This window comes from Carassius gibelio, chromosome B17 (genome assembly GCF_023724105.1).
Source record: "Carassius gibelio isolate Cgi1373 ecotype wild population from Czech Republic chromosome B17, carGib1.2-hapl.c, whole genome shotgun sequence".
Classification (NCBI taxonomy): domain Eukaryota; kingdom Metazoa; phylum Chordata; class Actinopteri; order Cypriniformes; family Cyprinidae; genus Carassius; species Carassius gibelio.
Window position 1 is genome coordinate 21,523,759 of NC_068412.1, and position 26,632 is coordinate 21,550,390.

Genomic DNA, 26,632 nt, shown 5'->3' on the forward strand with positions numbered 1-26,632 from the left:
TATGCTGTTACAAGTTAAACGCTTAAATATCTCCTTTTGGTTTTTCATTGTGTGAACAACCCCCACATGCGAAATATGTAATGTTTTAACTTGTTTAATTCTTATTCAATCACATAATAAAGCATAACAGGTTTAAAAAAAAAAAAAAAAAACAGTTAATGAATGTGTGAATTAATGACCAGTCGTTTGCAAAGTTGAGCCCAATTAAGTATTTTTTAATTAATTTTATTGTACCTATACCACTATACCAATTAAATCATTTTGAAATGGTATTTGTTGGGTCCACATTTCTCATTTCGGTACATTTGTGTATTTCCTTCACTCACAATGCACAACAATATTTTACATTTGCACATTATACTAGATAATTAATAATTATAGAACAAATCAATGTTCTTTGCCTTCTGGACTGTTTCAATGAGTAAAGTAGAATTGCATGTCATGTCATCCGTCTATCCAGATATATAACCATTGTGTCTGGTGGGGCCCCTGCTCTGTTCCGGCGACGAGAGGTCAGTTCGAGTATGCGTGTCACAGACGAGTGCTCCAGGAACACAGGAATGTCACACACAATGGATTTATGGCTTCTTATCAGCATGCCATTTGCATTTGCAAGAAGATCTGCAGCACTGGCCCATTTTCTCCGTCTGGATAGCGGAGCGGCCTCCACCGGTGCCCAGGGGCTCCTCAATGCATCACTCTCTCCCTCCTTCGGCTGCTAAACATTCCCACTGCATTAGCTAAGACAAGACATCAATTATACATGCCGTGGTTTCACTGTTGCAAAATACTATTTCCAGTTGGCTTAAATAGGATTAAAAATTAAATATTGCTTGCTGAAAAGGAATATGAAATCAGCCTGAACTTCTACTACTTTCAAGCAGGACGTTTGGGGCCAGTGTAGAGCAAAGGGCCTGTTTTGGGCGAGCCGCCTGCGTGTGCTGTCCGTGTGATGGCAAGAAGGGAAGACTTTTAATTAGCTGTTTTTGGTCTAGCAAATATTTACCCAAGCATCTCACAAACAAGTGCTTTTAAAAGTTTGATTTAAAGCAGCCCTAACAGATGGTGAACCAGGCACTGGCTCATAACTCAACTCCTAGCCGAGTTTCAGTGTGACCACAGGGTACCATATTGCATATGTTAACTAAGAAGAAAAAAGACACTAATATTGGTATCAGTGCAGCCATTAAAATCTTAAACAGCATATTCAAGGCTACAGCATGTGGGAGCATCGAAACTACCTCGCTTAAGAAAATAAGTGCATACCTACCACCAAATGTTCATCACACTTTTCTTCATGAACTCAACCGCTCTTCCATCCACATGTCAGTTCCATAAAGAGCAGAGGTCGTAAGTGGTGTGGGCTGGTCACACCAGACCAGTCCTGATGGCTTTTCCCCAGACCTTAAGTCCTTCCTCCTCAATTATGAATAGCTACTTCCATTACGAGAACCACTTCTGCTTTAAGGGCACACTTCCTCAAAGGAAAGAACGCTTTGGCAGTCATCTTAGACTCAAGTGTTTTTATAGATACATTTTTCAGTTTTTCAAATAAATACTAATGTTAAAGGTCAATTTTCAATTAAAAACTAAGTAACGTGCACAGATAACTATAAATAAGCAAAGCAATTGGTTCAACTGGTGTGGTTTAGGTAAGGAACAACAATCCTGCCAAGGCAGACTATTTAGCCATACTATATATATATATGGGTCAATATCACCACATAGGGTGCCTTTCAACCCTCACAAATTCTCACAAATTTTGATTTTAACTTACCATTCACTTTATGTCATGTCATAATAGTACACTCAAATACTATAATAAATGTATTATCTGAGCTCCCACAATGTTTTTTTTTTTTATTATTATGGGCCATTTTTTTAGAGCATAAAGCATAGATATGTCCACCCTGTCGTGGACATATAAATTACAGTTAAATATGTTTTCATTGCACTATTAAGATACATATTTTACTTTCTGAAAGGTATGATGTCCCTTTCCTAAACAGGGTTATTTGTTTGCTTTCAAATTATAAATACATAAAAGATTTTATGTAAACAATGCTTTTTTAAAGAAACTCATACAATTCGCACATGTATTTTTTCTTATTTGGAGAAATATTTGAATATTTGGACGCAGTTTTTTTTTGCATGTTATTGCCCCCACACCTAGCACAATGGATTATATAGGTATGATTACATTATGATTTTAAATATTATTTCAAAATACCAAGATGACAGGGTGGACGAGCCCACGACGGAGTGGACACATAAAGCAGAACACAAAAAGCATGACAAAATATGACAATGAAACATTTATTCAACTTAAGAAAATAAATATATAATTACATTCTCAATCACATTTATATTTTTTTTTTATTACAACTATTATCTACAGCAGATGTTTCTATAAAATGTAAGATAACATTTCTATAAATTGCAATATTAACTACAAATGAATGCTATGTCCACCCTGTCATATCATGTCCACCCCATCGAGTCTAAGGTGCCGACAGGGTGGACATTTTGAGCTTCAATTAGCATATTATCTTACAACAAACTGTGACTAGCTAAATAGTTAGTCTGGTTGTTGAAGAGAATTTGGTATATTTAAACTTACATATTTTGAAAATATTGTATTTTAATCACTTCCTGTATATTTAATGGCGACAGGGTGGACATGTTAAGCTTTGGCAAAACAAGTAAGCAAACTTATATGAAGAAAATTTGTCAGTTGAAAAGTCAGCTGCTACTCACCTCAGTAGCTGAAATTCCCGCCACTGAAGATATAAAAAATCTGTTGTGATGATGTCACTAATGGTGATGGCCTCTTCTTAAAGGGACAGATTCCGCAATACGACAGGGTGGACAACCATTCAAGGGACATGGACAAACTCTTCTTTTTTATTAAATAAAAATATTGTTTTTTTTTTTTACAAACTGATCAATACATTCAATTTGAGTAATATCTTATTTAACAAAATATTAATAGAATTTTTTTTTTTTTTTTGACTATTTTACTCTCATTCAAATTTAATGAGCAGTCGCCTGGGACATAGCAAAACAACATACATCCTCTCATACAAAACTAAAGAAAATATTGAAAATGTATCTAAAGAGCCAAGTAATGCTTCTGTTATGAATAAAAAAAACTTATAGCCTAATATAACACACGTTTCATAGTCATTTGTGTGTTGAGTCATGGCAAATGAGTTATTTATGTTCAGGACACCAAAAGGCACCCTACAGTGATATTGACCCATATATATTATATAGAATGCCGCAAAATTGCGTAAAATGTTGATTAATTTATTTAATGGTGACTTTAATATACATTATATTCTAACTGTGAATTTATTAGTAAGCTTAAAAAATTAAAAGAAATAATTTATCATAATGTAAAAACTTGTTTTAGCACCTTTTCTGCTAAAATTACCCAGTCCTCTCATTATTTAATGTATATATATAAAAAAAAAAAAAATCCCATTAGATAAAATCAAGTCCTTTCCCAACTGCTTTTGTGAAAAGAGTTAGGTTGACTTTAAAGCTGTCACCCTTATCTCTGAAGGGGCCTGTAATATAGAGTGCGGACACTTGAAAAATGAAGCTCCTTCAAAGTAGGTAGATGTCTTTCTGGGGGACAACAGACATTAGCCATTTAAATTGAGCTGCATCTATGAAAATTACTAAGACAGCATAAACACTGCCGCCCTAAAACTCTCATATATATATAAAATACACACACTTGTTTGACATACAAAGGGTAGCATGCATGGTCAGAGGAAGCCACAGCTACTACTACATTAAGTTACACTTCACTTCAGAAGAAAACATAACACTGATCACTTTAAAGGGTGGGAGAACACTAGACAGTTTCTCTGTGATTGTTCAAGGGCACTTTATAAATATGACCGTTAACACTTTCCAGCCATGTGTCATTTTAACTAAACCCAAGTTGAGAAACCACAGACCGGAAGTCATGCATGCTGAAGTATTCTCATACAAGAACAAAATTGCTTTCTCTCACCTGCGTGGCCTTTGCCTCAACTGGAGACCGTTTCCGACCACATAATGTCTCATACACCAAACTGTTTGCAAGGGTTGCTTAGCGGTTAAAATACAAAGAGGGTCTTCCCATGGGTAGAAAAGTACAAGATACCAAAAATCCTCGATTCAAGACAGACAATGTGTGAACTAAATGCAGGGCTGCTCTTCTCAACACGCTAGCTGACAGAGTAACAAGGCCGCAGACACTGGGTCAGCATTAGAAGACCTGAACAGTTTAAAAGACGGATCTGAATACAAGCAGAAAGCTTTCAAAAGACAGCTTTAAAGAGATTTAAAGTTTTATTTTTTTGGAATATTATAGTTATATTTTAGTTATTCTACATCTCATTGAATAACTGAAGCACTCACGCTTGTGAATCGCCAGCGGGGTCCAAAAATCTGAGACTGCTTTTTAGCATTTATACCTAGAAATATAGTTTAAAAGAAAGTTAAATTGTGACACTTTGTACAGACGATTAGTTCTTCTAGCTTCCATTGAAGCACAATATGCTCTTTGGATCATTTTTAAATAATGGAGAACATTTTCATCTGATTTTACACAAACTTGTGGAGTTAATGCAGCTAGAGTGTTATTGTCCCTATAAAGCAAAAAGAGAAACAAACCAAATACATTCGTAAGTTTATTTCAACAATGCAAATTTTGTTAAAATGCAAAACCAACTTCCACTAACAGTCTCAGATTCTGGATCACATTGTAGATGGTTTTCCAAAGACACATTCAACTTGTATGACAGCGAGCTGAAAATCCCTTTATGGAACATTTATTTCTAAGAGCACAGTGGTTGGGAACTCAACCACTTAACGTGCATGGAAATGTGACCCCGCAACCTTCGAAGATAGCCCCCCTCTCTCAAGTACAGCACATGTATTGGTAAATACTTGCATGACAATGGGTCCTCCGCCCGGGGTCTGACGGCATTCTATATTAATAGAAGCGCTGTGTATTATTCATAGGCAGAATTACTTTGGTGGCATGGTCCCAGGCCAAAGGGAGCTCCATGCACTCCTGCTCTCAGCCCTGACATGAGGAATACTAACAATACCGGACATGTGCAGGGCTGCCCGAGTTTACCACTGCCCACACTATAGCCCATTATAATAATCTATTCAAGGATTAAAGGGGTTTTATCTTGAAGCCCATGAATAATGAATGTGGAATTTCAAAATTTAATTGCCCCGAATTAAATGATTCAAGATAATGTTTCTTTTATAAATTTGTAATGGGGCTTGAGGGGCAAAGAATGAAAAAATACATTAAATAAAACCTTTTTTTTTTCTCCCTGCAAATGAAACGAAGAATGAAAGGACAATGGAAGAGTGCCCTTATGTCTCCTAATGGGGATTTTTTTTTAAAAGGCCCTTTTAAAGACAGATAGACAGGTAAAAGATTTGAAGAAAAGCACTCCACCTTATTTGATTCAGGTGAAAAATGCACAGAACTTTAATCTTGGACTTGTCATTGTAGGCAGACTCTAATGGCTCTTACCTATACAGTTGTACTGAAATACTGGGAGTCAGTGCAATCCACTGTGTATTTACTGTATGGCTAGATCACATTAAAGATTTGAGAATAACTGTATTAAAGCTGTTAGCTTTCCAAAGCTATAAATCTATATACAGAAGCAGCAAGAACAAGTGACAGGCTTCCATACACTCATCATCTTTCAACATCATAAACCATTCTAAACAGTATATTGAACAGTGCTGTTTAGTTGGGCAGAACACTTGAACCAAAATGTAATTTCCATTTCTGTATTCCATTGCCATGTACACAACTTCAAAAGGATAACAAAACAATGGGGACGTATTCTGATATTTTGATTAATTTCTCATTACCTAACATAAGTCATTAATTATGGATTAAGTGACTGGGTAGAGGAACACAGCTCTAGAATTTAATAATTATTTCACCCAAAAAAATGTTAATTATTTACTTAACATAATATACAGGGTATAATATGAGGATATTTCTTTATAAAATATTTTATGAATAATTATTATGCATCGACAGTTCGTATTGACTAAAAGCTGTGCTGAAAAGCTTTTTTTAAAAACAAAAAAAATCTATATTCAAAGTGTTCCGAAGCCATATTACAGCTTTGTATGAGGAAGAGACGCAAGATTATCAGTAAATAATTGATTAGCTTTGGGTAAATGACAAAAACTGTATCATATAGATTTTAAAATACTTAGAATACAGTGCTTAATAAATTAATAACAATAGAGACATCTGTAGCAACATTAGGGTGAGTGAATAATGGAAGATTTCTCATTGTGAAATATTTCTTTAATTAATAGTCCCCAATGTTTTGTTATTTAAAAGCTGACCTTGTGGGTGATGCACATCTTCATCCTGGATCAGTGTTTCTGTATCTGCAATCCAACTAAATGACATTTGTTAAGGCTTAAAGATGACCAAAACAGTTGCATGACGAATGCGAGAGATCATTTTGGTGGTGCAATGAATACTTGCATAAAAATAAGGACAACAAAAATAGATTTCCCAAAGATCACATACTGTATGAGAGAAGTTAGTCCTCCGAGATCATAGTCTCAGTGTCCATTAACTGCAAAGTGTTTCATAAGCATAGAAGGATTAACAAAAACAAAAAACAAAATAGAGAGTATAGCTTTAACACACAAACCTTGAATTACATTCAGAGCATGGTCACCAAAACCCAAAACCAACACTCACTTTGAGAATGCACGTACTGTTCTCTGAAGTGCATGAAAATCGATACTTTTTTGGGACTGACGTCTTTCAGTAACCTTACTTTTTATGCGAGTAAAGTAACTAGCGAGCAGCGAGGCAGTGATGATCTCTTTACAGATCGATGTCAGAACATAAGAGTAATGATTGTCAGGCAGCACTAAACGTAAAGCACATTACTGGCATGATCTACAGCAACGGCTGGTTAAAGAGAAGTTAAATCCCCAGTCAGCATTTTAGATGACTAAACAGAAACATCCTTGGCAACGTTACCATGTTAAAGTCATATATTTTTTTCTTTCATTTAGTGAAGTCCGAGAAAGCCTTCATCTAGATGGGAGTCGATATGATTAATTACTTCCTCACCTTGTTACTACCTTTATCTGGCAGAAAGAGCGAAGCTACTACAAAAGAAACCAAATGTGGCACTGATTAAAAAATCCAACAAAATAAAATGAAAACAAACAACAGGCTTCTTCTAGCTGGAGCTAGCTCATACTTAAGCTGCATTTAATAAACAACAACAAAAAATGATTAAACCGAAATCCACTGCTTTAGTTTAGAAAGCTTTTGCTCCTATTTGTGAGTCTCTTAAAAGAAAATAAATAAATAGCAGGAACTAAGATTGCCACTGTACGCTGGTTATGACTATTTGCCACCATCTTTTGATTCACCTTCAGTTCGTATGGTACTCGGGTCTTGCTTCTCAACCTTACTCTCTTTCCCCACCGTATCACCTCCTGGAGGATCCTCTTGAGTACCATTGAGATCTTTACACTGGCCATTAAGGACGGGCGTCTTGGAGGAGTCCAGGCAGGCAGCGTCCGGCTTGATTTGAGCCAGGTTCATCTCCTCCTGAACACACTCATCGTCTTCTTCCAGTTTGCGCAGGATTATGGGGAGTTTAGCATCTGCATTCTCCAAAAGGGCGATGTCGCTTTCTTCGTACAGAGGCAGCGGGGCTCCTTCATTCATCTGCTTCTGGAAGTGCAAGCGCTTGGCTCGACCACAGGACACTGCACGCTCGAGAATCTCTTTCTCTGCCAGCCGTAGCTTTATAGAAGTGCGGGAGTGCAGGGACAGGTCAGGCTTCTCCAGCATGGAGCGGTCCTCCTAAACATCACAACAACAGAAATCTTAAACTAATAACGATTGGTTAACATGATCATCATTGTTAACCAATCGGAAACAAAATGGCTTGATAACAAATCCAGTTTGTGACAAAACTATCTGCAGTTACTGTTTTAAGAAACAGTATGTTTCATTCTAAATTCCACATTTTGGCTCCATGTTTTCATTTGAACCAAAAAACTAATACGCAAAGTGTGCATGCACAAATATAATATGCATGAATATAGAATATGCTATTCATACACATATTTAGTGCTTTCAAATGATTAATCAAGATTAATCGCATCCACAATTAATGTTTTTGTTCACATAATATATGTGTGTGTACTGTGTATATTTATTACCTATGAAAACAAACACATGCATGTATATATTTAAGAAAAAAAAAGTATGTTTAAGCTTAAATAAATTATATATATAGGCTACTATGAATATAATAAATGTAAATATTTTCAAAATATATACTGTATGAGTGTGTATTTATATATACATAATAATAATAAACAGTATACACTCATTACGTAAAAAAAAGCTTTTATTTTGGATGCTATTAATCGCGGGTAATCGTTTGATGGCACAAATTTTTAAATGTGTGTCAAACCAAAAATTTATTCAGACACCTTAATTATAAAAATTTTCACATTATCACACTTTATTAGCTATAGTTTAGCAAACGATAATGAAATACAACGGGAACGTCAGAGTTAAACTGTGTCAGAACAAATTTATCATTCTAATGTCAGATGTCTAACTTTTATAGAAAGGTATGTAATGAATTAGGTTGAATAGCTGTCAGTTGTTAAATTTAAGTACACACTTATATAATACAATTTAGGTCAACCAATTACCAAGCAATGCTACATTATGTTCAGTCTGTGGTCTAAAAAGGTTGCATTACCAATGAAAGAAAAACACTTAAAGGAAAGGGATACTCCACCCTAAAATGAAAATAGTGTCATTAATCACTTACCCCCATGTCGTTCCAAACACATAAAAGCTTATTCATCTTTGAAACACACTTTATGATATTTTGGATGAAAACCTGGAACCTGGAAAATCTGGAGGCTTGAGTCCCAGGTTTTATGGACCTTGACACTGTTATTTACCTGGCAGTCTATGGGACAGTCTCAAAATAAAATATCTTAAATTGTGTTCTGAAGACAAACCGAGCTTTTACGGGTTTGGAACGACATGTGGGTGAGTGATTAATGACAAAATGTTCATTCAAGCAAAACATGGTCAGTTCAAAGTGTCTGAATAATTTTTGGTCACACATTTTTAGCAATTTTACTGGTAGTCCTCTGTATGAAGAATTTTTGTATATAATAAGTATGTCATTGTTTCCTTTGTTTTATTCTATCCTCACTTACATAAATAAACTAAAGTGTCCTGCACCCACTAGTAAAAACAAAAAGAATAAAAATAAATATATATCTGGTGTCGAAATAATTTCTGGTTTGACTGTGTGTACAGAACTATATGGCATATTTTGTATTCACAGAAAAAAAAGTGGTACTTAGGGTTATGGTAAAGTTGCAAAATGTTTAATGTTTTTATATGTAAAAAAAGTCTATACAATGTCCTCATTTAGATAGGTAAATGCATGTAAAAAAAATAAAAAAAATAAAAGTAAAATACATGCCGTTCTTTTGAACTTTAATTGTCTAAATATCCTGAAAACCCCAAAAGATATTAAGCAGCACAGCGGTTTTTAAAATTGATAACATTTTACTTGAGCAGCAAATAAAAGAACGTTGCTACCTTTGTTCCCTTTGCAAACTAAACTTTTTCAAAAGAGGGTTTAAAAAATCTGTGTGAAAGTTCAAAGATTGTTTGCCATCATTCCAGCACCTCTGAGGTGGTCTTGTAGGTTTTGAGAAGCAGCGCAGCCCGTGTTTCCAGGAAGGTCCACAACTTGATTTCGTTCTCCCAGCTGACAGGGAATTCAGCGTTGCCCAGGGTGAAGATCTTGTTGATGGCGTGATCGCCCACCAGGTAGTCCCTGAGTTCCTCTGCAATCAGAAACGCACACCTCTCTGCTTAAGGGAGTAATCTGCCATGCTAGTGAGCCAGCAGGTCTGATCTGCGGCGATTATGTAAGGTATGATTACACGGCTGCTAACGAGATGAAAGGGCTTGCCGAACGAGTGCTTTGCTCGTGCACACCGCTGAATCCTGTCACACTAGTAAAATAGAAGCCCCCAGCACAGGGGCTTCGCTTCGTTTAAAAATTTACATAAAAATTCTGAATAATGTATCAGCTCAGACTTAAGAGGTCTTGCCAGAGGACATGGCCTTGCTTTATGGGATTTATGACAAAAACTTCTCCTACATAGATGCTTATTAATATTTCACTCACTCTGGATCAGTCCTTCCACACATCTGCCGCACTGTCTTGACCAATTAGACACCCGAGGGACACTTGTTTAGGCTTTGTTGTCCTGACTAGTTTAATGTAAGAATGTGATATGAAATATGGCGTCTCATTTCCTGTTTTATGGCCCACAGGTGTACCTTAGTGCCAGACATCAAGGTATCGGGACAAACAGCGATTCTTACCTTCAGTCATGCAGAAAACACGCAGGAAGGCCAGGAGCTGAGCTGATATGGGCGGCTCGCTGCAGTGCAGGGCAAAGACACTGGACCTGAGGTGCAGAAGAACCGGAGAGGATTCAGAACAGGGTGTTACTTCAATAGACCCCCCCCCTTCTCTCAAATTAAACCCCAATTAACTCCAGCGGAACGGGCAGGTGCTAATGGAAGCCTCCTGCCTGCACAAGACCACGGCGCTGCTCCCCGTCGCATGACAACTGATTGATCTGAAGCAATGAGAGGCCACTGAACTTGATGCATTTTTAAAAACACGCTCAATCATTTATAATTTACCGTTTAATTACTGGAGCATATCTATGGCCTCTTCCTGTCTGACTTAGAGTGGGATGAAAAGGAGCATCCCGGCTATGACCTGAATCAAAAGGTAATTTCATATTGGCCTATGTGGATTTTGTTTTGGAGACTTAAAGGATATTGATCTGTGTGACAGAAATTCACTGAGAGTATTATGCCACAATAGAAGAGGTTTTACAGCACTGTAATTCTGTTACACCTGGATGATGATTCCTGCAGCAGTATGACTCTACTGTGGGGGGGGGGGGGGGGGGGATTGAAAGGAATGTTAACTTGAGAAAACCTTACACATTAAAGATAACAGCTACAGAGAAAAAGAAAAAGAAAAAACTAATTACATGTGAACTCCCCTCCAGAATTACTGTCACCCTCTAATACAATATACATTACAAAAATAAATAAAAACTAAATTGATATCATCTATCGATCAATAATAATACTAAAAATAAAATAATAATAAAAATATATATTATTATTTCTTCTTTTTTTTTAAATCATATAGCGGTTCTTCAAGTAAAGTTATTATTAAGTGACTATTCAAACTTCCTGTTCACTTGGTTATAATCATAGACACATTTTCATGCCTTATCTAAAGCAAATAGAAATAAATAAGAAGAAAAAAGAAAAGCTACAAAAGAAATCAAACATCTGGCTCGACGTGCATCATGTGGTTTGTTATTCCTGTGCAGGATACTCACGCAGGAATCCCAGCACGAGCCAGAACCTCGGCCTTCATGGCATACAAACGCTCGCTCTTGCTCACACCCAGCTTAATCTTCACGCGGTCATGTGCGTTGTCCTCAAAGAAGAAACCATTGTGGATCACGAACTCTGCATTTGATCTTGTACCATAGAATATGTAGATCTGAGGGTAGAGAAACCAGAAAACCTTTTGGCATAACTACGACACATTACTACAGTAATGCACTGCCCATGGACTCATGGATGCCCAGGTCTATGGGAACGGATGTGATATTATCCAGTGCCATTTTAGCCCTGAAAACTTCCTTTCCATACTACTGCTCACGTCTTCCGCTAAACAGTACATCCGTAACATTTACAGATAGTGCCGTGCAAAGAGTGTGTGAAAGAGAGAGATAAAACATAGTGCTGGAGAGAAAGAGAGGGGGCTGAGAAAAGCACAGTTCAATTCTGATCTCAGCCTCTCCACATTGAGTGCAAAATCAGCAGCAGGAATCAGGGATCAAACGGCTCTGAACGGAGCAACGCTCCAGAAACGGCCCCTCCTACTCCCCCCAACGTTTGTCCGAGTCCCACACACCGGCCCCCGCACTCTTTCTTCTTCCACTGGCTGTCTCTGCGAATCTTATCAAATAATTCACATTCTGGAGGTGGGGGGCTGGGGGTGTATACCTGGCCTGTCAACTGTGTGCCCCGCGTATCCGCTCTCCCCATGGCTGGATCTGAATGCCTCCGCTCTGATATTACCCCCGGGCCTCCACAATGGCCACTGGCTAATAAACGCATCACAGAAGCACTAGCATACAGCAATATCACTGAGGTGAAAGTGTGTGAATAGAGTGCATTAGGTGGACAGAGCACAGCACGAAATCCACATGCTGATTATGTTGGATATTATATTCTGCTATCCTAATTGTGATCTTAAGACGGTTGAGCTGCTGTGCTAGTGCTGTAAGTCTCACCTGTTCACCCTCTTTGTAGTCTTTGAGAGCCACACATTCGCATCGGTCATCCTCTAGATTGTAGCCAGTAGTAATCTAGAACAGAACAGGTTTTGTGAGTGATTGAAACATTTTGGACACCCAAACTTCAGCCCGGTCAGCCCAAACTTTTTTGTTACTTTAACATAAAATGAAAAATATAATTGCGCACATTAAAATGGCAATTATAAACATTTAGGGATTACAACTGCAAGTTTAGTTTATGAAATATTTCTGTGGGTAAGAAAAAGATAAATCAAAACAACAGGGCAAATCCAACAAATAAACGCCACTTATTAAAAGTTATAGTGTCAACCTATTAAAATAACACACTCTAACAAATACAATCCTTCACTATTAAATCTCTTAAAATCTTCAGAAATCAACTAAATCAAATAAGCTTTGAGTAAATTGTCTGAAAAAAAAAAAAAACGCTGCAACACATACAATGTGTTTTTATTAAACCTTAACCATGGGATTACCAGAAAACCCATTTCATTACACATTTTAATGGCCGTGAATTTCAATGCACATGATAATTGGAAATAAAACTTGGTTTTAGGATATAAGTGCATTACAGAATCATATGAACAGAGGCGATATATTGCTCTGTGGCAAGAGCTATAAAGCGCAATCAAAGACAAATTATCCAAATAAATACAAAAGATCCCTTGGGATGATGGCATAATCTACCGAAAAAAATAAAAAATAAAATCACATTAGATGCTCTTGCATTCCTTAAAAGTAATTTTTTTTCTTTCTTTTTTTCTGTACTTCCAAGACTGCAGTACAAGTGAAAGCACTGTAAACATCCGTGTCATGCAGGAATTTATGGAAGAATGGTTCAACTGAATTGGTTGCAAAAGCTTTCTGCTTCTCATCAATTATTTTTGATGGGGAGCTTGGTGTTCATTTTGAAGCAGAGCTGCAAACTCACCAGGCCATTGGTATGGTTACACATGTCCCAGAGAGGGATGAGGGCCAGTGTGACCCGACTTCCATCTGCTGTGGGAATCTGGTTCTGACGGGTCATCACAGAGGACACTGCCCACCTGATATACAAATACCATTGCTTCATTACACATTCAAAACTGGTTCAATATTTGTAACAGACAAAAAAAAACTGGTTGAAATAATGGATCATTTTCTGGATCATTTCAAAGTATTGTCTTTGCATTTGATCAACTAAAATTTCTGAAGATGTTAAAGGGAAATATAATGGAAAACAGGATTTCTCTTGCTCTTTTGAGATCTTCATGAGTCTAATGTACACCCAAAACAAAATTCCCTTCCCAGTCCACCCAGAACATATATAGACACTAATCTGCAAAAACAGATCATTCAGATACTCATGGCACTGACATCAACACCCTCAACATCTATTAACTAGAATGTTCAGCAAATGATACATTTCATTTATTTGCATATTACAATTATTAAATGTAAGGAGTAAAAATGGCCTGTTTAATTATTAAAGCCAAAGCAAGGGTGGAAAATGGTCATAAAACTATCTTGTTACATTACAAGTGAACTTCGGAGAAATTATTATTTTTTTTTTTTTGGAAGTACAGAAAATAGCTGCTTTAATAGTCTGCATGTAAGGCAATAGAATGACCTTAGATCAGATTGGTTCTGAAAAAAAGGGTCTTATCCAGTCTAAATAATCTGGACATAATTTATTAAACGAAACTTCGTGAAGTCCACTGAAGACAACATTAGCTGTGACAAGACGCTATTCCATTCTCTTCACACATTACCCAACGGGAGCACAGACTTGCATCATATTCAACAATCTGAAGATGAAAGGGGACCAATGATAAATTATTCCTTCACAGATAATTTGGTGCTAATGAAAGAACAATGAGAACAAACGCCTCATTTTTAAAGGCCATTGCGTAGCCCTACAACCAACCTACGGCTCATCTTCCTTCTCTTTTCTTTTTTTGAACCTCAGCAGGGAAGAGAAGTTCCACTTTTTTTTAACATGGTAGGACATTTCAACCAACCTGTAGTCGTCAAAGGTAAAAGCATCTTTCAAGGGCAGTTTGCTGGCGTTCGGATGAGTCTGGGAATTGAAGATGAAGAACACAGAGAGTGGAGGGAAGTAAAAGGAGAAAAGAGAGAGTAAAGGACAGGACAGAAGGAGATATGGAGGTAGACGGAGAAAGAAGGAAAGAAAGAGAGAGCAAGAAAAAAAAAAACACAAATCAGTCAGTGGAATTTCATTATGTGGCTCCCTAACAGATCCTAACAAGAGTGTAGCCAGGCAGAGAGCGTCCAGTGGTGCTATGCAAGGATCATGGTGGCATTAGCCCCCCATACATCACTGTCAACTTAATTTGTTGTGCCCAGCAGCCGTCATAAATCTGCTTCATCAATTTGTGTGACAGAGAGCCACTGGTGCCACAGAAATCTACATTTAAAGCCACAGACTCGCTCCCTCCAAGGGCTCATTTGCAGCGGGTGTCATGGAGAACAAAAAAAAAAAAAAAAAACTACAATCCCGTAGAAGAAGAAAAAAGTAGGGAGCAAAGAATGCCAGGGTCTAATTCAGCCAGCCCGTAGCACCTTCCTGAACATGCAAAATGAGCCATAAAAATAGACGTAGGTATGAAGCTGAGAGTGAAGGATATTCTCTTCCCCCACAGGTGCTCTCACGGCTGTGTGTGTGGCGTTTGTCCTGTGAAATGAAGCACTGTACTGCACAATGAGGAACCGTGCAAACCGTAATGGCGCTGATATGTATATAACACAATACATCAAAAAGCTTGTGCTCGAATATCCTAATCACGACTCAGGTGATCAGTCCATCACACAGAACGAGTGATAAAATTGCCCAACAGACACTGGAACCAAAACAACATAAAAGAAAAAGTGAACTTGGCAGACTTCAAATGACAAATCACTTACAGATCTGAATACAAAATAACTTCCTTAATAATAATAATATAAAAAAATAAAAACAACAACATTTTCAACTGTAAGATGCTGTTTTTTTAAAGATACTGTTCAACATTGCTAAACCGTTACAGTAAATGTTAAATCAACGTCAAACATATGTTTGAAAATCAAATTCTCAAATTGCAAACAGCTGACCACGCCTGACCAAGCTGTTAATTAAATTATAAAAAAATAATAATAGTTTTTTTTTTCATGAAACAAAATGAAATATTTTATTAACCAAACAAAGAACCGTAAATGTGAACATTTTGTTAAATTATTAAATATCAACACATGCATATACACACATACATATACATATACACATATATATATATATATATATATATATATATATATATATATATATATATATATATATATATATATATATATATATATACACACACACACACACACACACACACACACACATATATATATATATATATATATATATATATATATATATATAATTAATGAGAATGAATACTGCAAAACATCTTTTGTGTTCCATGGCAAAAAAGTCATTTGGAATGACAACAAAAAAAAGTTTGAACTTTTACCTTCCACGTCTCTCTCCCCATTAATCAACTTCCCTGACGCTAATTGATCCCTGTATTCCCTCTCTCTGCTCTAGAACCCACACATATGAGGTGAAAACAGTGATACCATGTGGCCACATTATATCTTTACCTGGCACTCAGCATTTCGGTAGAGTACAGTCCAGTTTTAACATTGTTGTAGCCCTACAGCAGAGCACAGAAACTTGTACTTCAGCTGCCTCCACTGTGAGCAACCAAGCAAAGGTCTAACACACTCAGGTGGATGAAGGTCTACAGGTCAGCTGTGAATTCATAAAGCACGATATAATAACAGAGCAAAGCCTGTCCACTTCCTTTCATTTTAACCCCAATTCTGGCAACAGGCTGACTTGGTAGCAGCGCTCATGTAGGATGATGGACACCCATTAAAAGATAAGCATTGGGTAAAGCCAACGAGTAAGAATTCAGTGACTTGGTTTGAGCCTCACGCTGCAGATGAAGGGAAGTGGTTCATGTAAGAATGGGAGGGGGGAATATTACAGGTTTTGACGGAAGTAATAGGGCAAATCTCCAGAGAGCCTCAATTGGTTCTCCAAACTTCCTGTAGGAAGATGTGCTGAGGCCAGCTACACAAAAACAGGAAAAAAAAAACATCTTTGAGCATTGGTAACCATTATAGGCCACCTGAAAAGGGGTTAAAGTGTCATTAATGATATTTTCAGCCATCTGAGAGCTGAATACTCGAGTGCCCGGGTACCTTAATAGATTCAATTAAGGCAATAATTAGTTGAACAGAGTGATAAACCTCAGGGGGAAGGGCAAACCTGGCTGCAGAAAGGCCATGAAGAGGTCTGCCTAGATCTCTCAGAGCACTGTGGGTTAGGATAAGACCTCTAGTCTGGAAAAATGTAGGGTGTGTGCACATACAGAGGTAGTTCTAGATGAAACAGAGGGAGTTTTAGACGGCACGTTTGATGAGGTGTAGTTTTTGGAGATAAAGGGCAGCTGCACCGCTGCAGGTTCAGCTTGTGATGCATTAGCATCACCAGAGAGAGGTAATTCATCATGTGCCACAATGGCACCGCGGCTCAGAGAGAGACGAGGGGGGAACGGCCCTGTAAATCAATTAGAAAACAAAAGCTCCCACCACGAGCGCCTGCTCTCCTTAACGAGGACGGCGGGAAACGCGGCTAATTGGCCGGTGGCCTCCAGGAGGTCTTTCTGGAGACGAGATCCCCAAGCACCCCATCCGCCGCACTGGCCGACATTAGAGAGCTCGTCATCCGTGCGCATGCTGAGGTTCAAACGGGACTGATTTTAGGCTTACTTCTGTTACGCCGACTGTTTCAACATTCGACTTTGTACATAAAAATGATGAAACGGACGTCGTCGTTCAACGTCGCAAACTCTCCCTCATTTCCCGAGCTGCATCAGGAAGGTCAGACAGATATCTTCCCAGGTGCAGAGAGAGGGGGTGGGATGAGAGCATACCACTGGGACCCTGTTCATTTCTCATCAACAGCGGCAGATGCAGCACACCAAGGTTACTTTGCATTCGCTGCATTCTGGGGTCACCTTATGAGGTTCACCTCCCCCACACACACGCACACATCCAGCCCCAGCGAGGAACGCTTGGCTATCATTGGTCCCCCACGGATGTGGGAGGCGCTCTGATACTCCTCGGAGGGCACCTGGCGTTGACAACAGCATATCCCTCTTCACGCAGGCAAATATATATAAAAAGCTCCTCAATTCCAGCAGGTGAAGGGCCTTGCTTTCTCAGTTCTTCCCGAGTAGAAGCCGGGAGGAGGGGGGAGGCAGGGACCAGATAAAGCATGAAAGGGGAGGGGCTGGGGGGGGGGGGGTGTTGGGGTTGTCAGTCATGTGTGGAAGGTACAATCAGGTCAATTCAATTCAAAGCCAATGCGACAAGCTAATTTTCCAGCCCGGTCATCTGCGTCCGCCTCAGAAGAGAGGCTGACATTGACAGTAGTCATTACAGTGACACTGGCTCCCAACCTGAAGAGCCGAGAGGAGAGGAGCGGACAGGACACTCACCAAAGGACCAGCAAGACAACCCTCCCCCTCAACTGAACCTCTCTAGAAAAAAAAATACAGAGCTTTAGATGTGCAACAACAACAAAAAAAAAAAAGTTACGTTCATTTTACTCTGTATTCCTACTCAAATCCACGCAGAATTAATCTTTGTTCATTAAAAAGTGCGACCAGTGTGTAATTCATTACACCAATAGGTCATAAAGGTCCTCCAGCTTTATTTTAGCAATACAAACTTTAACCAAGTTCATTTCATAGGAAGTAGCAGTTCATTTAGACTAGCATCTTTAGAAGCTTAACTCACTTCTGCCACCTAATGGACAATAAAACGTTCACTGCATATGCAAATTGATTAACTTTTAATGACTGATGCCAACGGCTTAAAGTAACAGATGCATATATTCCGGTTTATTGTGTTTCCTGTTATTCGTCTCAGTCGCTGTATAGAAAACGTTATAAATACACTGGATTAAAGTTATTAACAGAGTGCGAGGAACAATAATACTGCTCCTAATTACACTCCAACCCCCTTTTATAAACTAGAAAACATTTAATAAAGAAAATGTCAGCAGATTTGCAGACAAAATGACAAATACATTAACGATTTGCATGAATATTTGATGCCTTATCTTGACAGTAATGTGAAATATTAGTTTCTTTTCCCTAATTGACAGTCATCTAATGAAAGAAACCAAATGTACCGGCAGAGATTTTGAATGAAAATTGTGGAGGACTGGAAGAGCATATTATTGCTTCCTTAATAGCCATGAGGAGGTCCAAGAAATGGGAGAAAATTTATTGGACAGATTGCGGTCCCATTGAAATGAACTCCCATCTCAATGTGTCATTCAATCTGCATATTTAAGATTTATCACAACACTGAAATGACATTTTTTGGTCATATAATGCACCTTTTATAACCAAAGTGGAAAGAACATGCATTTGAAAACTTAAGAGGTTAGGCTACCACTGAATATTGAGCAGATATTTCACTGGACTTATTTAAGAACAAAACTCAATATTTCTGATTACAGTTAAGTTAAGTTTGTATTGTGGAAACAAGCAGATGTCTTTACTTTTGAATTAACAAGAAGATATTCTATTCTAAAAGTACATTCCTATTGTTCCTTATTAAAACAGAGCATTTGGCATCAGTCTTTTCTAACACCAAAATCTAAACATTTTGCACATGCATAAAAGCTAATTCAGGCACATTTATGTTTTGCTCTGAACACTACATTAAGGGGTAAACATCTCCCCCTGCTGGCCAAAGATTGCCACTGTGGCACCATCTCTGAGCCATGTCAATGGCAGCTTATCAGGGGCCCTGAAATTGGGTGCAAGAGGGCATTATAAAGCTCCTTTTACCCATCTCCAATGTGCCTTCAATGGCAGGGATCCTTTTAAAACTGGATTTCCTCACCTCAGCAGACAGCAGTGTAAAGGACAGCTATTCATGTGGCTAGAGAGTCTGAATAAGTTTTGGAGCTGATTGCTATAAGAGCCCTGCACTCAAACGGCTGGCAGTCCATGTATGAGACACAGATAGGGCTATCAGTCACCGAACTGGCGCACTCATCAAAACTGCCATACATATGAGCACAACTCTATGAGTCAACTGAAGAAGGTTTGGTACATATACGCCAACAATTAAGAGAATCTGTGACTTACATGGATGACTTTGTAGAAGTAGGCATACTGCCGCGCTGTGTTTTTGTATTGACTGAGTACGTCCTGTATGGCTTGTGTGGCCAGCAGGTGGCACACTTCCTCCTCTTCAAAGTACAGGGGTGTGTCATAATCAGCAGGCAGGGTCTTGATGTAGGGCAGCCAAGGTGAGCTGGGATTGGCCCGTTCACACAGCAAGTGTAGAGCCAGAGTCACATTGCCCATGGCCTGAAGGATCCGGTCCTGACTGTACAGCGGCCCTGTGAATAAAGGATGAATTTAGGAATCAAGTCTTCTTCAACGTTTTCAAGACACAACTATGGTGCTTTTCACTTTTGCCATCACGCTAGGTTTTGAAAACTGAAACATGAAAAAAATTTAAGTCTAATAAATTGTCTGTGGTAATCAACAGCATGTCACAGATGCTGTCAACAGAGCTAAAAGTTGTATTTAACATTCCTAGAACAATAAAGTAACATTTTAAATAAATGTTGTCTCCTTTTCCTCTGTGGGAGAGATGTGACATGCCATTGTCAGAGTTTGAGGTCAAAGACTGACGTTGCTACAACTATGCAAACTCACCAAGGACCGAGTTCTTGGCAGATTCTACAGTCATCAGCATTTTTCGAGGGATCCACAGGAACAGCTCCTCTGCCTGAAATGGAAAGAAAACGTTACAAACAAATTTTGTTTGTTTAATTACAGGGCTAGTCCTTACTGGACACATTCAAATTCCAGTTTTTTTTTTAAATGGCATCTAAAAAATGCATTTTATAACTAGCGGTTAGCAAAAGCAACTGAAAACTTCAATGAAGATAACTGTAGCAGCCATTCAAAACCATCTGAACATTGACTCAATCAAGTCTGGAGGTAAAGATGTGCAGTGATCAATAGCCTCTATGTATTCCCTTCTAAATCATTTAACAAGGACGATGGTGAAAATACATATACACACCTGTAATTACCACTTGGTCACTGACCATCAAGAAGGACCTCACAAATAATTACCAACTCTTGTATCTACAACCAGTATATAAGATGAGTTGCTGTAGGTGTAGGTGGCAGAAAAAGCCAGCATGTCACACAACGGACTGAATCTTGATAATACATGAGTGTTTAATGCCAGAAAGAGTACCAGCATGAGACCTGGTTCATACTGCAGATTATTTTGGCTAGGGAACATCCCATTTAAGAGACAAAGGCGCTGCAGGAACAGAACTTACAAAAACAATAAACCAAGATGTATCCGACATACCGTATAACTAAAATAATCTTAAAGTCTAACTAAAACAGACTTTTATCCATTTTACCATCAAACGATCCCAGGGCTAGTATCAGAGAAATAAAACCAACCTTGATATCTCTGGCGGCCTTTAGGCCATATCCTTCATCTGCGAAGTTGGAGATCTCAAAACAGTCACAAGAAGCCCCGCATTCTGCAGCCCAGGCCATCAGCTCGGAGAAAAAGTCCTCCCTAGTGCCCTCGAATGATACTGACACCCCTGAGGAAATAATACAATCCCAACATAAGCTCATTTAGCTATTGTATGTATACTGAACATCAGCGTGAGAAGTTTTCTCTGTAATGATTTCCATTATTCAACGGCACTCTACTGTATTATGTTACTGTAAAACCACACAAGTGGACCTAGACGGTGCTACCTATTACTCTTGTTTATCCTGCTGCATAATGTGCTGTCTGACATTTATTCTAATGGATATTTATGTGTTCTAATGCACATCTCTGAGACCCCCACTGAGTATTTTATTAAATAATGTGATCGGATCTTACTCAAGTCATCACATAACTGTAACCGAATATATTTCTGTGTCTGCCACAGTACAATAACTTACTGTGTATGAGCATATTATAGTCATCCTATCAGATAAAGAAATGTGTAACATGCCATCTTCTGTACTAACTTCTCATATTCTTATGTGTCTCTTAAAAGAACCAAAAAAAGCAATTTATTCACCCTCAAGTTGTTCCGAAACATTTTTATAGCCATATCAACAGGCCAAAAACAAATGGCCAAGCTATCATTTGGCTTGAAAATAATCATTTAAAAAAAAGTTCATGAGCCATACTGATGACTTTCATTGTTCTTTTTTGACAGGTCTGAAGATTTACAGGATCATTCTCTATTCACTTGCATTGTGTGGGAAAATATCTTCAAAAACATTCTGGAAAGTGTATCTTTTACACAGAAAAAAAAAGTCATAACCACAAGTAAATGACAAATCTGGGTGTTCCACACCATCTGCTTTTTTCCAACCTCTTTATTCTAGAAACTAGGACAGTTTAATACTTTACTCCTTAAAAACGGCCAATGGCACATCACGAGGCAAACCGTGCTAAGTAAAAGCTTTAAAACTGTTAAATCATATTAATAAGAAACAACCGTGTACCTTTCTGTTTCTTACGGATCTTCTCCACCAGAGCTCGGATCTGAACATATTCCTCCCACTCTTTCCCAGGAGAGGGAGCAGCACTGCTACACTCTGAATGTGGAAAAGAAAAGAAAAGCAGTCCAGTAAGTTTATATTTAACAATCACTTACCCTTAGATTAACAAAACACAATGATTGACTATAGGGGAAAGTGGGAAACAGCTTATTCCTCCATGTTAAAGAAATGGTTCACCAAAAATAAATGAAAGTTTGCTGAAAAGTTACTCAGGCCATCAAAGATGCAGATGAGTTTATTTCTACATCAGAATCAGAACAGATTCAGAGAAATTTTGCATTAATCGGATCATGTGCTCACTAACAGATCCTGTGTAGTGAATGGGTGCCATCAGAATAACTGACAGCTAAAAAAAAAGCAACCTACAAGTAATCCACATGACTGCAATCCATCAATTGACATCTTGTGAAATTAAATTAAATTAAATGAATGAATGAAATGGATATTTTTCTTACAAACACACACTTTTGGCAGATTATTATGTTTTTATCAGCTGTTTGGATTTGGATTCTGACGGCACCCATTCACCGCAGAGGAACCATTGGTGATCAAGCGATGTAATGCTACATTTCTCAACAAAAAAACAAAAAAATTTTTATTTTTGGGTGAACTATTCCTTTAAAGTACATTTCCCGGGGTAACCAAATGCTGGCTGTTTTATATCTTCTAATAGCTGCTCTTGTGAAAATTGTGGCATTCACAGACTTTGTAAATCCTCTTATATAAAGGATGGACTTTATTATAAACAAGTGCATGTCCTCCCTAAAATGAGTCACACAAATACGAAGAGCTGTTCGACACAGTCGCTACAAATTTGGACTCATAACCAAATGATTCCTTGAAATACCACCATACCCTTGAGCACTTGACCTCAGGTGACACCATTCGGATAAAAACTTCAGATTATTTAATACTAAATAGATTTTCTTTAACATAAAGAAACCAAAAAGAGGCTAAATTATCAGTATCCAGCTGCATACTTTTTATGCCAAAATACTTTATAACAAATATTATAACAACCATATAATCGGATTATGGGATAATTACAAAAGCCTTTTGTGTATCAGTGATGCACAGTGTTGCTCCTCATGAGAGTAATTCATCCAACAGTATATCAGAACAAGAATGCAGCCATAAAGAATGCTTTATACTCACTCTGCAGCAGTTCAGAGATTAAATTCATCATCTCTTTCGGAGAAACCGCAGCTGTGGCCCCGGTCCCTGATTTCTGAGTCTTCACTCGGCTCTTTTTACCCATCTTGCTGGTCTGGGAGAGAGGATGGCTGTAATAATAGCAAGTTGAAAGCAACCAAATGAAAAAAAAATTAAATGTTATTATATTTAATTACAGTACATTTTTTAGCAAAATTCAAGATGCAACATGACCAGGTTTCATATCAGCTTCATGCAACCTAGAAGGCTGTACAATAAATGAGCCAATAGTCTGCGAAGTACTGACTCTACACCTCTTATAAATATTTAGGTCCAGTGGATTAGGTACAGAATATTCATAACAAAATGGTATAAATATTAGGGATGCACCGAAATTTCGGCCACCGAAAATTTTCGGCCGAAAATGGCCTTTTCGGTTTTCGGCCGATAGACTTTTATCACCGAAACAACACGGCCGAAATGTTGTGATGACGCAAACAGAAACCGCGACCTGCACGTGCACCTGCAAAGCGCAGACCACGAGCTCCCCGCGACATTCACTTAACACCAGTGAGAACATTCTCTTCTTACTCCTTTATTCGCAGCACTAAAGCGTCTCCTAACAAAGAGATTAAGACGGACCACGAAGTAAAAACAAAGAAAAGTACAGTCTTATAGAGTCTGTTAGCACACGTCTCACCGAGATCTTGTCGGATCCTCTGCACTTCATCGCAAATGTGCTTGATCCGCGTTATAAAGACCATTACTTGGATGCGGAAATAAGGCAGCGCACACGAGAAATGATCCAGGCCGCGCCGGATGCGGAGAACCCGCGTGGAGACGGAGAAGCGCCAAGCGCAGGAGACAGATCAGAGCGCAGAAAAAAAGACTCGTCTCTGCACCAGATGAGTGGCATGCACCCTCGTTGTCTGATATGTTCAGTGGAATTCTGCAAGAAAGTGCCTCAAATAATAAGAATACGTTGGCTATTTTGTTCTTATACACACACACAAACATATATACATATATAATATCAGATTGTAGCCATATTTATGCTAGATTTTCTGCTAGATTTCTGCTTTAATTTGATAAAAATGTTTATTTATGCCCTGGCCCTATTTAAATACACTCTCTCAAATATTTCTCAAATGTCAGGCAGATGACAAGCTCAACTGCTCAACAGCTAGATGGTTAACTGTCTGAAGTCCCCATCCCCAGAAGTGAAAACAGTCTTGCCAACTGGAGAAGTAATGCACTTTTTCTAGTCCTACAGAGAAAAATTTCAAATGCACTTCACCTAAATGCACTATGTTTTTATGAGAGAACTGTTCATTTTAAAACCTTTCTGCAGGCCAGTAGGCCTGTACATTGTTATTAAATATACACATGAGTGGGATAAATTTTTAGTTTGAATTTTATTTTCTACTGTGCATTGTTGCAATGTGCTTAATAAATATTTGCATCATTTGTAATTATGTATTTTTATGTTTTTTTTTTTTTAAATAAGTTATGTAATTGTAATTATCTTTGAAACTTTAATATTAATTTATGCAATTGCAATGTCTTAATTTTAGTAAAGTTACTACACGGTCATAGCAATAAATGCAATGGTACTAATATTTGGCATAATTTCTTTCGGTGTTTCGGTTTCGGTTTTCGGCCTTGGTTTTCTCTTTTTCGGTTTTCGGTTTCGGCCAAGAATTTTCATTTCGGTGCATCCCTAATAAATATGAACGTTTCACGTCCAAATAATCTAGAATTACTGGCAAGAAAGGTTAATGGTCTCTGTGAGGGATTATATGGATGGCTACAGTGACCCAAAGGGCACTAAATCAGGTACTTCCTTGTAAACACTGAACATGTGGCTTACATGAAACTCATCAAATACTACAAACTTGTGTCATTAACATAAAACTTCTATGCTGTTAAATTAAATAACGACTCCTATGGCAGCTGTGCCCATATTTAAAAAACGGTCTGGCTGCTCTAACTGTACAAAATTGGGCAACGCACAACAGCATATAGTTAACCATATGTCTTGAAAGCTTTTTTAGAAAACACATGATTTGGACCATTTTAATTATTTAAAATGCTATGTCTTGGGGATGAAATACATAAGCCGCCCACATTTCTACAATGGATATGTCCATCAAATCCCCCAAGCCAACTGTTTACTAAACAATGAGGGGCCCAATTGTATTACTGAACTGCAAATTGGATTGAAACACTTAAAAGTAAGCTACTTAAGACTGAAACCACAAGAGAACAAGCAGCAATGGCTGACACCATTAGATAGCAAAAGACATACAACAAAACACATAAACTGTACATATAAAAATCAGTACATTAGATAATGATCTAAGCAGATTGATGCCTTAAAATAACTCCGCTTGGCCCAATGCATTCATTCAAACCCACCAGTAGATGATCACCTGCTTCACATTACACACTATTGCACTGCAAGTCTTCATTATAAACACTGGGGGTCTAGAGATCATGAATTATCCAAATGCATTAAGAAACATACAATTCATTCATTCATATGTAACGTTATATCCATTCATTCATCTATCTGTCCGTCAATGGGCCAAGTGTCTTAAAAACTGGTTGGTTGACTGCATTAACATCATTTTAGGGCATCACAGACACATTTGAAACGTTCATACAGCATTTTAAACGTTCAACAACACTTTGGGGAGCGTACTGGACGCCTTAAATACGCCTGCGACAACCAGACATGCTGCCTAGGTAGGCTGCTCACAATATTTTGAGACACATTCAATGCGTTAATAACAAGCATGCTTGTATTTCGCAATTTGTTGTATTACAAACGCTTTATAGCTTACATTTGCGACGCATTTGAAGGAATGTGGTTTATTATATGATGTTGACTATCATAAACACCTCGTGCACGTTTGAAAACATTATTCAATCAGACTGAACAGCAAAAGTACCTTCCAATTGACTGCACGGATCCTCCTGTCAACCTGGTATACAATCCTCTTCTGCTGCTCGCTCTGCTGGTAAAACCTAACTTACTTCAGAGGCAAAGCCACGCCCTAATTCAATTTTCAAAAAGCGGATTGGCCCATTGTTGCGTTTCTCCCGCCCTGAACTTGTACAGAAGCGCATTGTAATTGGGGAATGTTCCACGCGTAACTGCATACGTGTGAGATGATTGGTTAAAGCGTAAATATATTTAACGTAGCAAAACTGTACGCATCTAATTGGTTCGCGTTAAGGCGGTACCCGTTTGCAGTGACTTTATTGGTCGCGAGAGTAGTAGATCCGTACGGTCAGATTTACAA

The 26,632-nt window shown here is 38.1% G+C and overlaps 1 protein-coding gene across 1 annotated transcript; it reads right to left on the reverse strand.

Annotated features, from left to right (window-relative positions):
* Positions 1-4,675: 4,675 nt before the first annotated feature.
* On the reverse strand, positions 4,676-26,423 carry setd3 (SET domain containing 3, actin histidine methyltransferase). The gene is made up of 13 exons (XM_052580725.1): positions 26,279-26,423; positions 23,328-23,455; positions 22,116-22,208; positions 21,060-21,208; positions 20,289-20,361; positions 19,710-19,966; positions 14,505-14,563; positions 13,436-13,550; positions 12,481-12,555; positions 11,515-11,681; positions 10,469-10,554; positions 9,761-9,921; positions 4,676-7,891 (listed from the first exon to the last, which is right to left on the reverse strand). Exons 2-13 carry the CDS (start codon positions 23,428-23,430, stop codon positions 7,427-7,429), a joined length of 1,803 nt encoding a protein of 600 aa, XP_052436685.1. The 5' UTR covers positions 23,431-23,455; positions 26,279-26,423; the 3' UTR covers positions 4,676-7,426.
* Between the last annotated feature and the right edge of the window lie 209 nt (positions 26,424-26,632).

Coding starts and splice junctions, on each gene's coding strand:
- setd3 (XM_052580725.1), bottom strand. CDS start 23,430: ATGGGTAAAAAGAGCCGAGTGAAGACTCAGAAATCAGGGACCGGGGCC. Junction 21,209..22,115: donor GATCCGTAAGAAACAGAAAG/GTACACGGTTGT, acceptor TTATTTCCTCAG/GGGTGTCAGTATCATTCGAG. Junction 7,892..9,760: donor CCTACAAGACCACCTCAGAG/GTGCTGGAATGA, acceptor TGTGATGTTTAG/GAGGACCGCTCCATGCTGGA.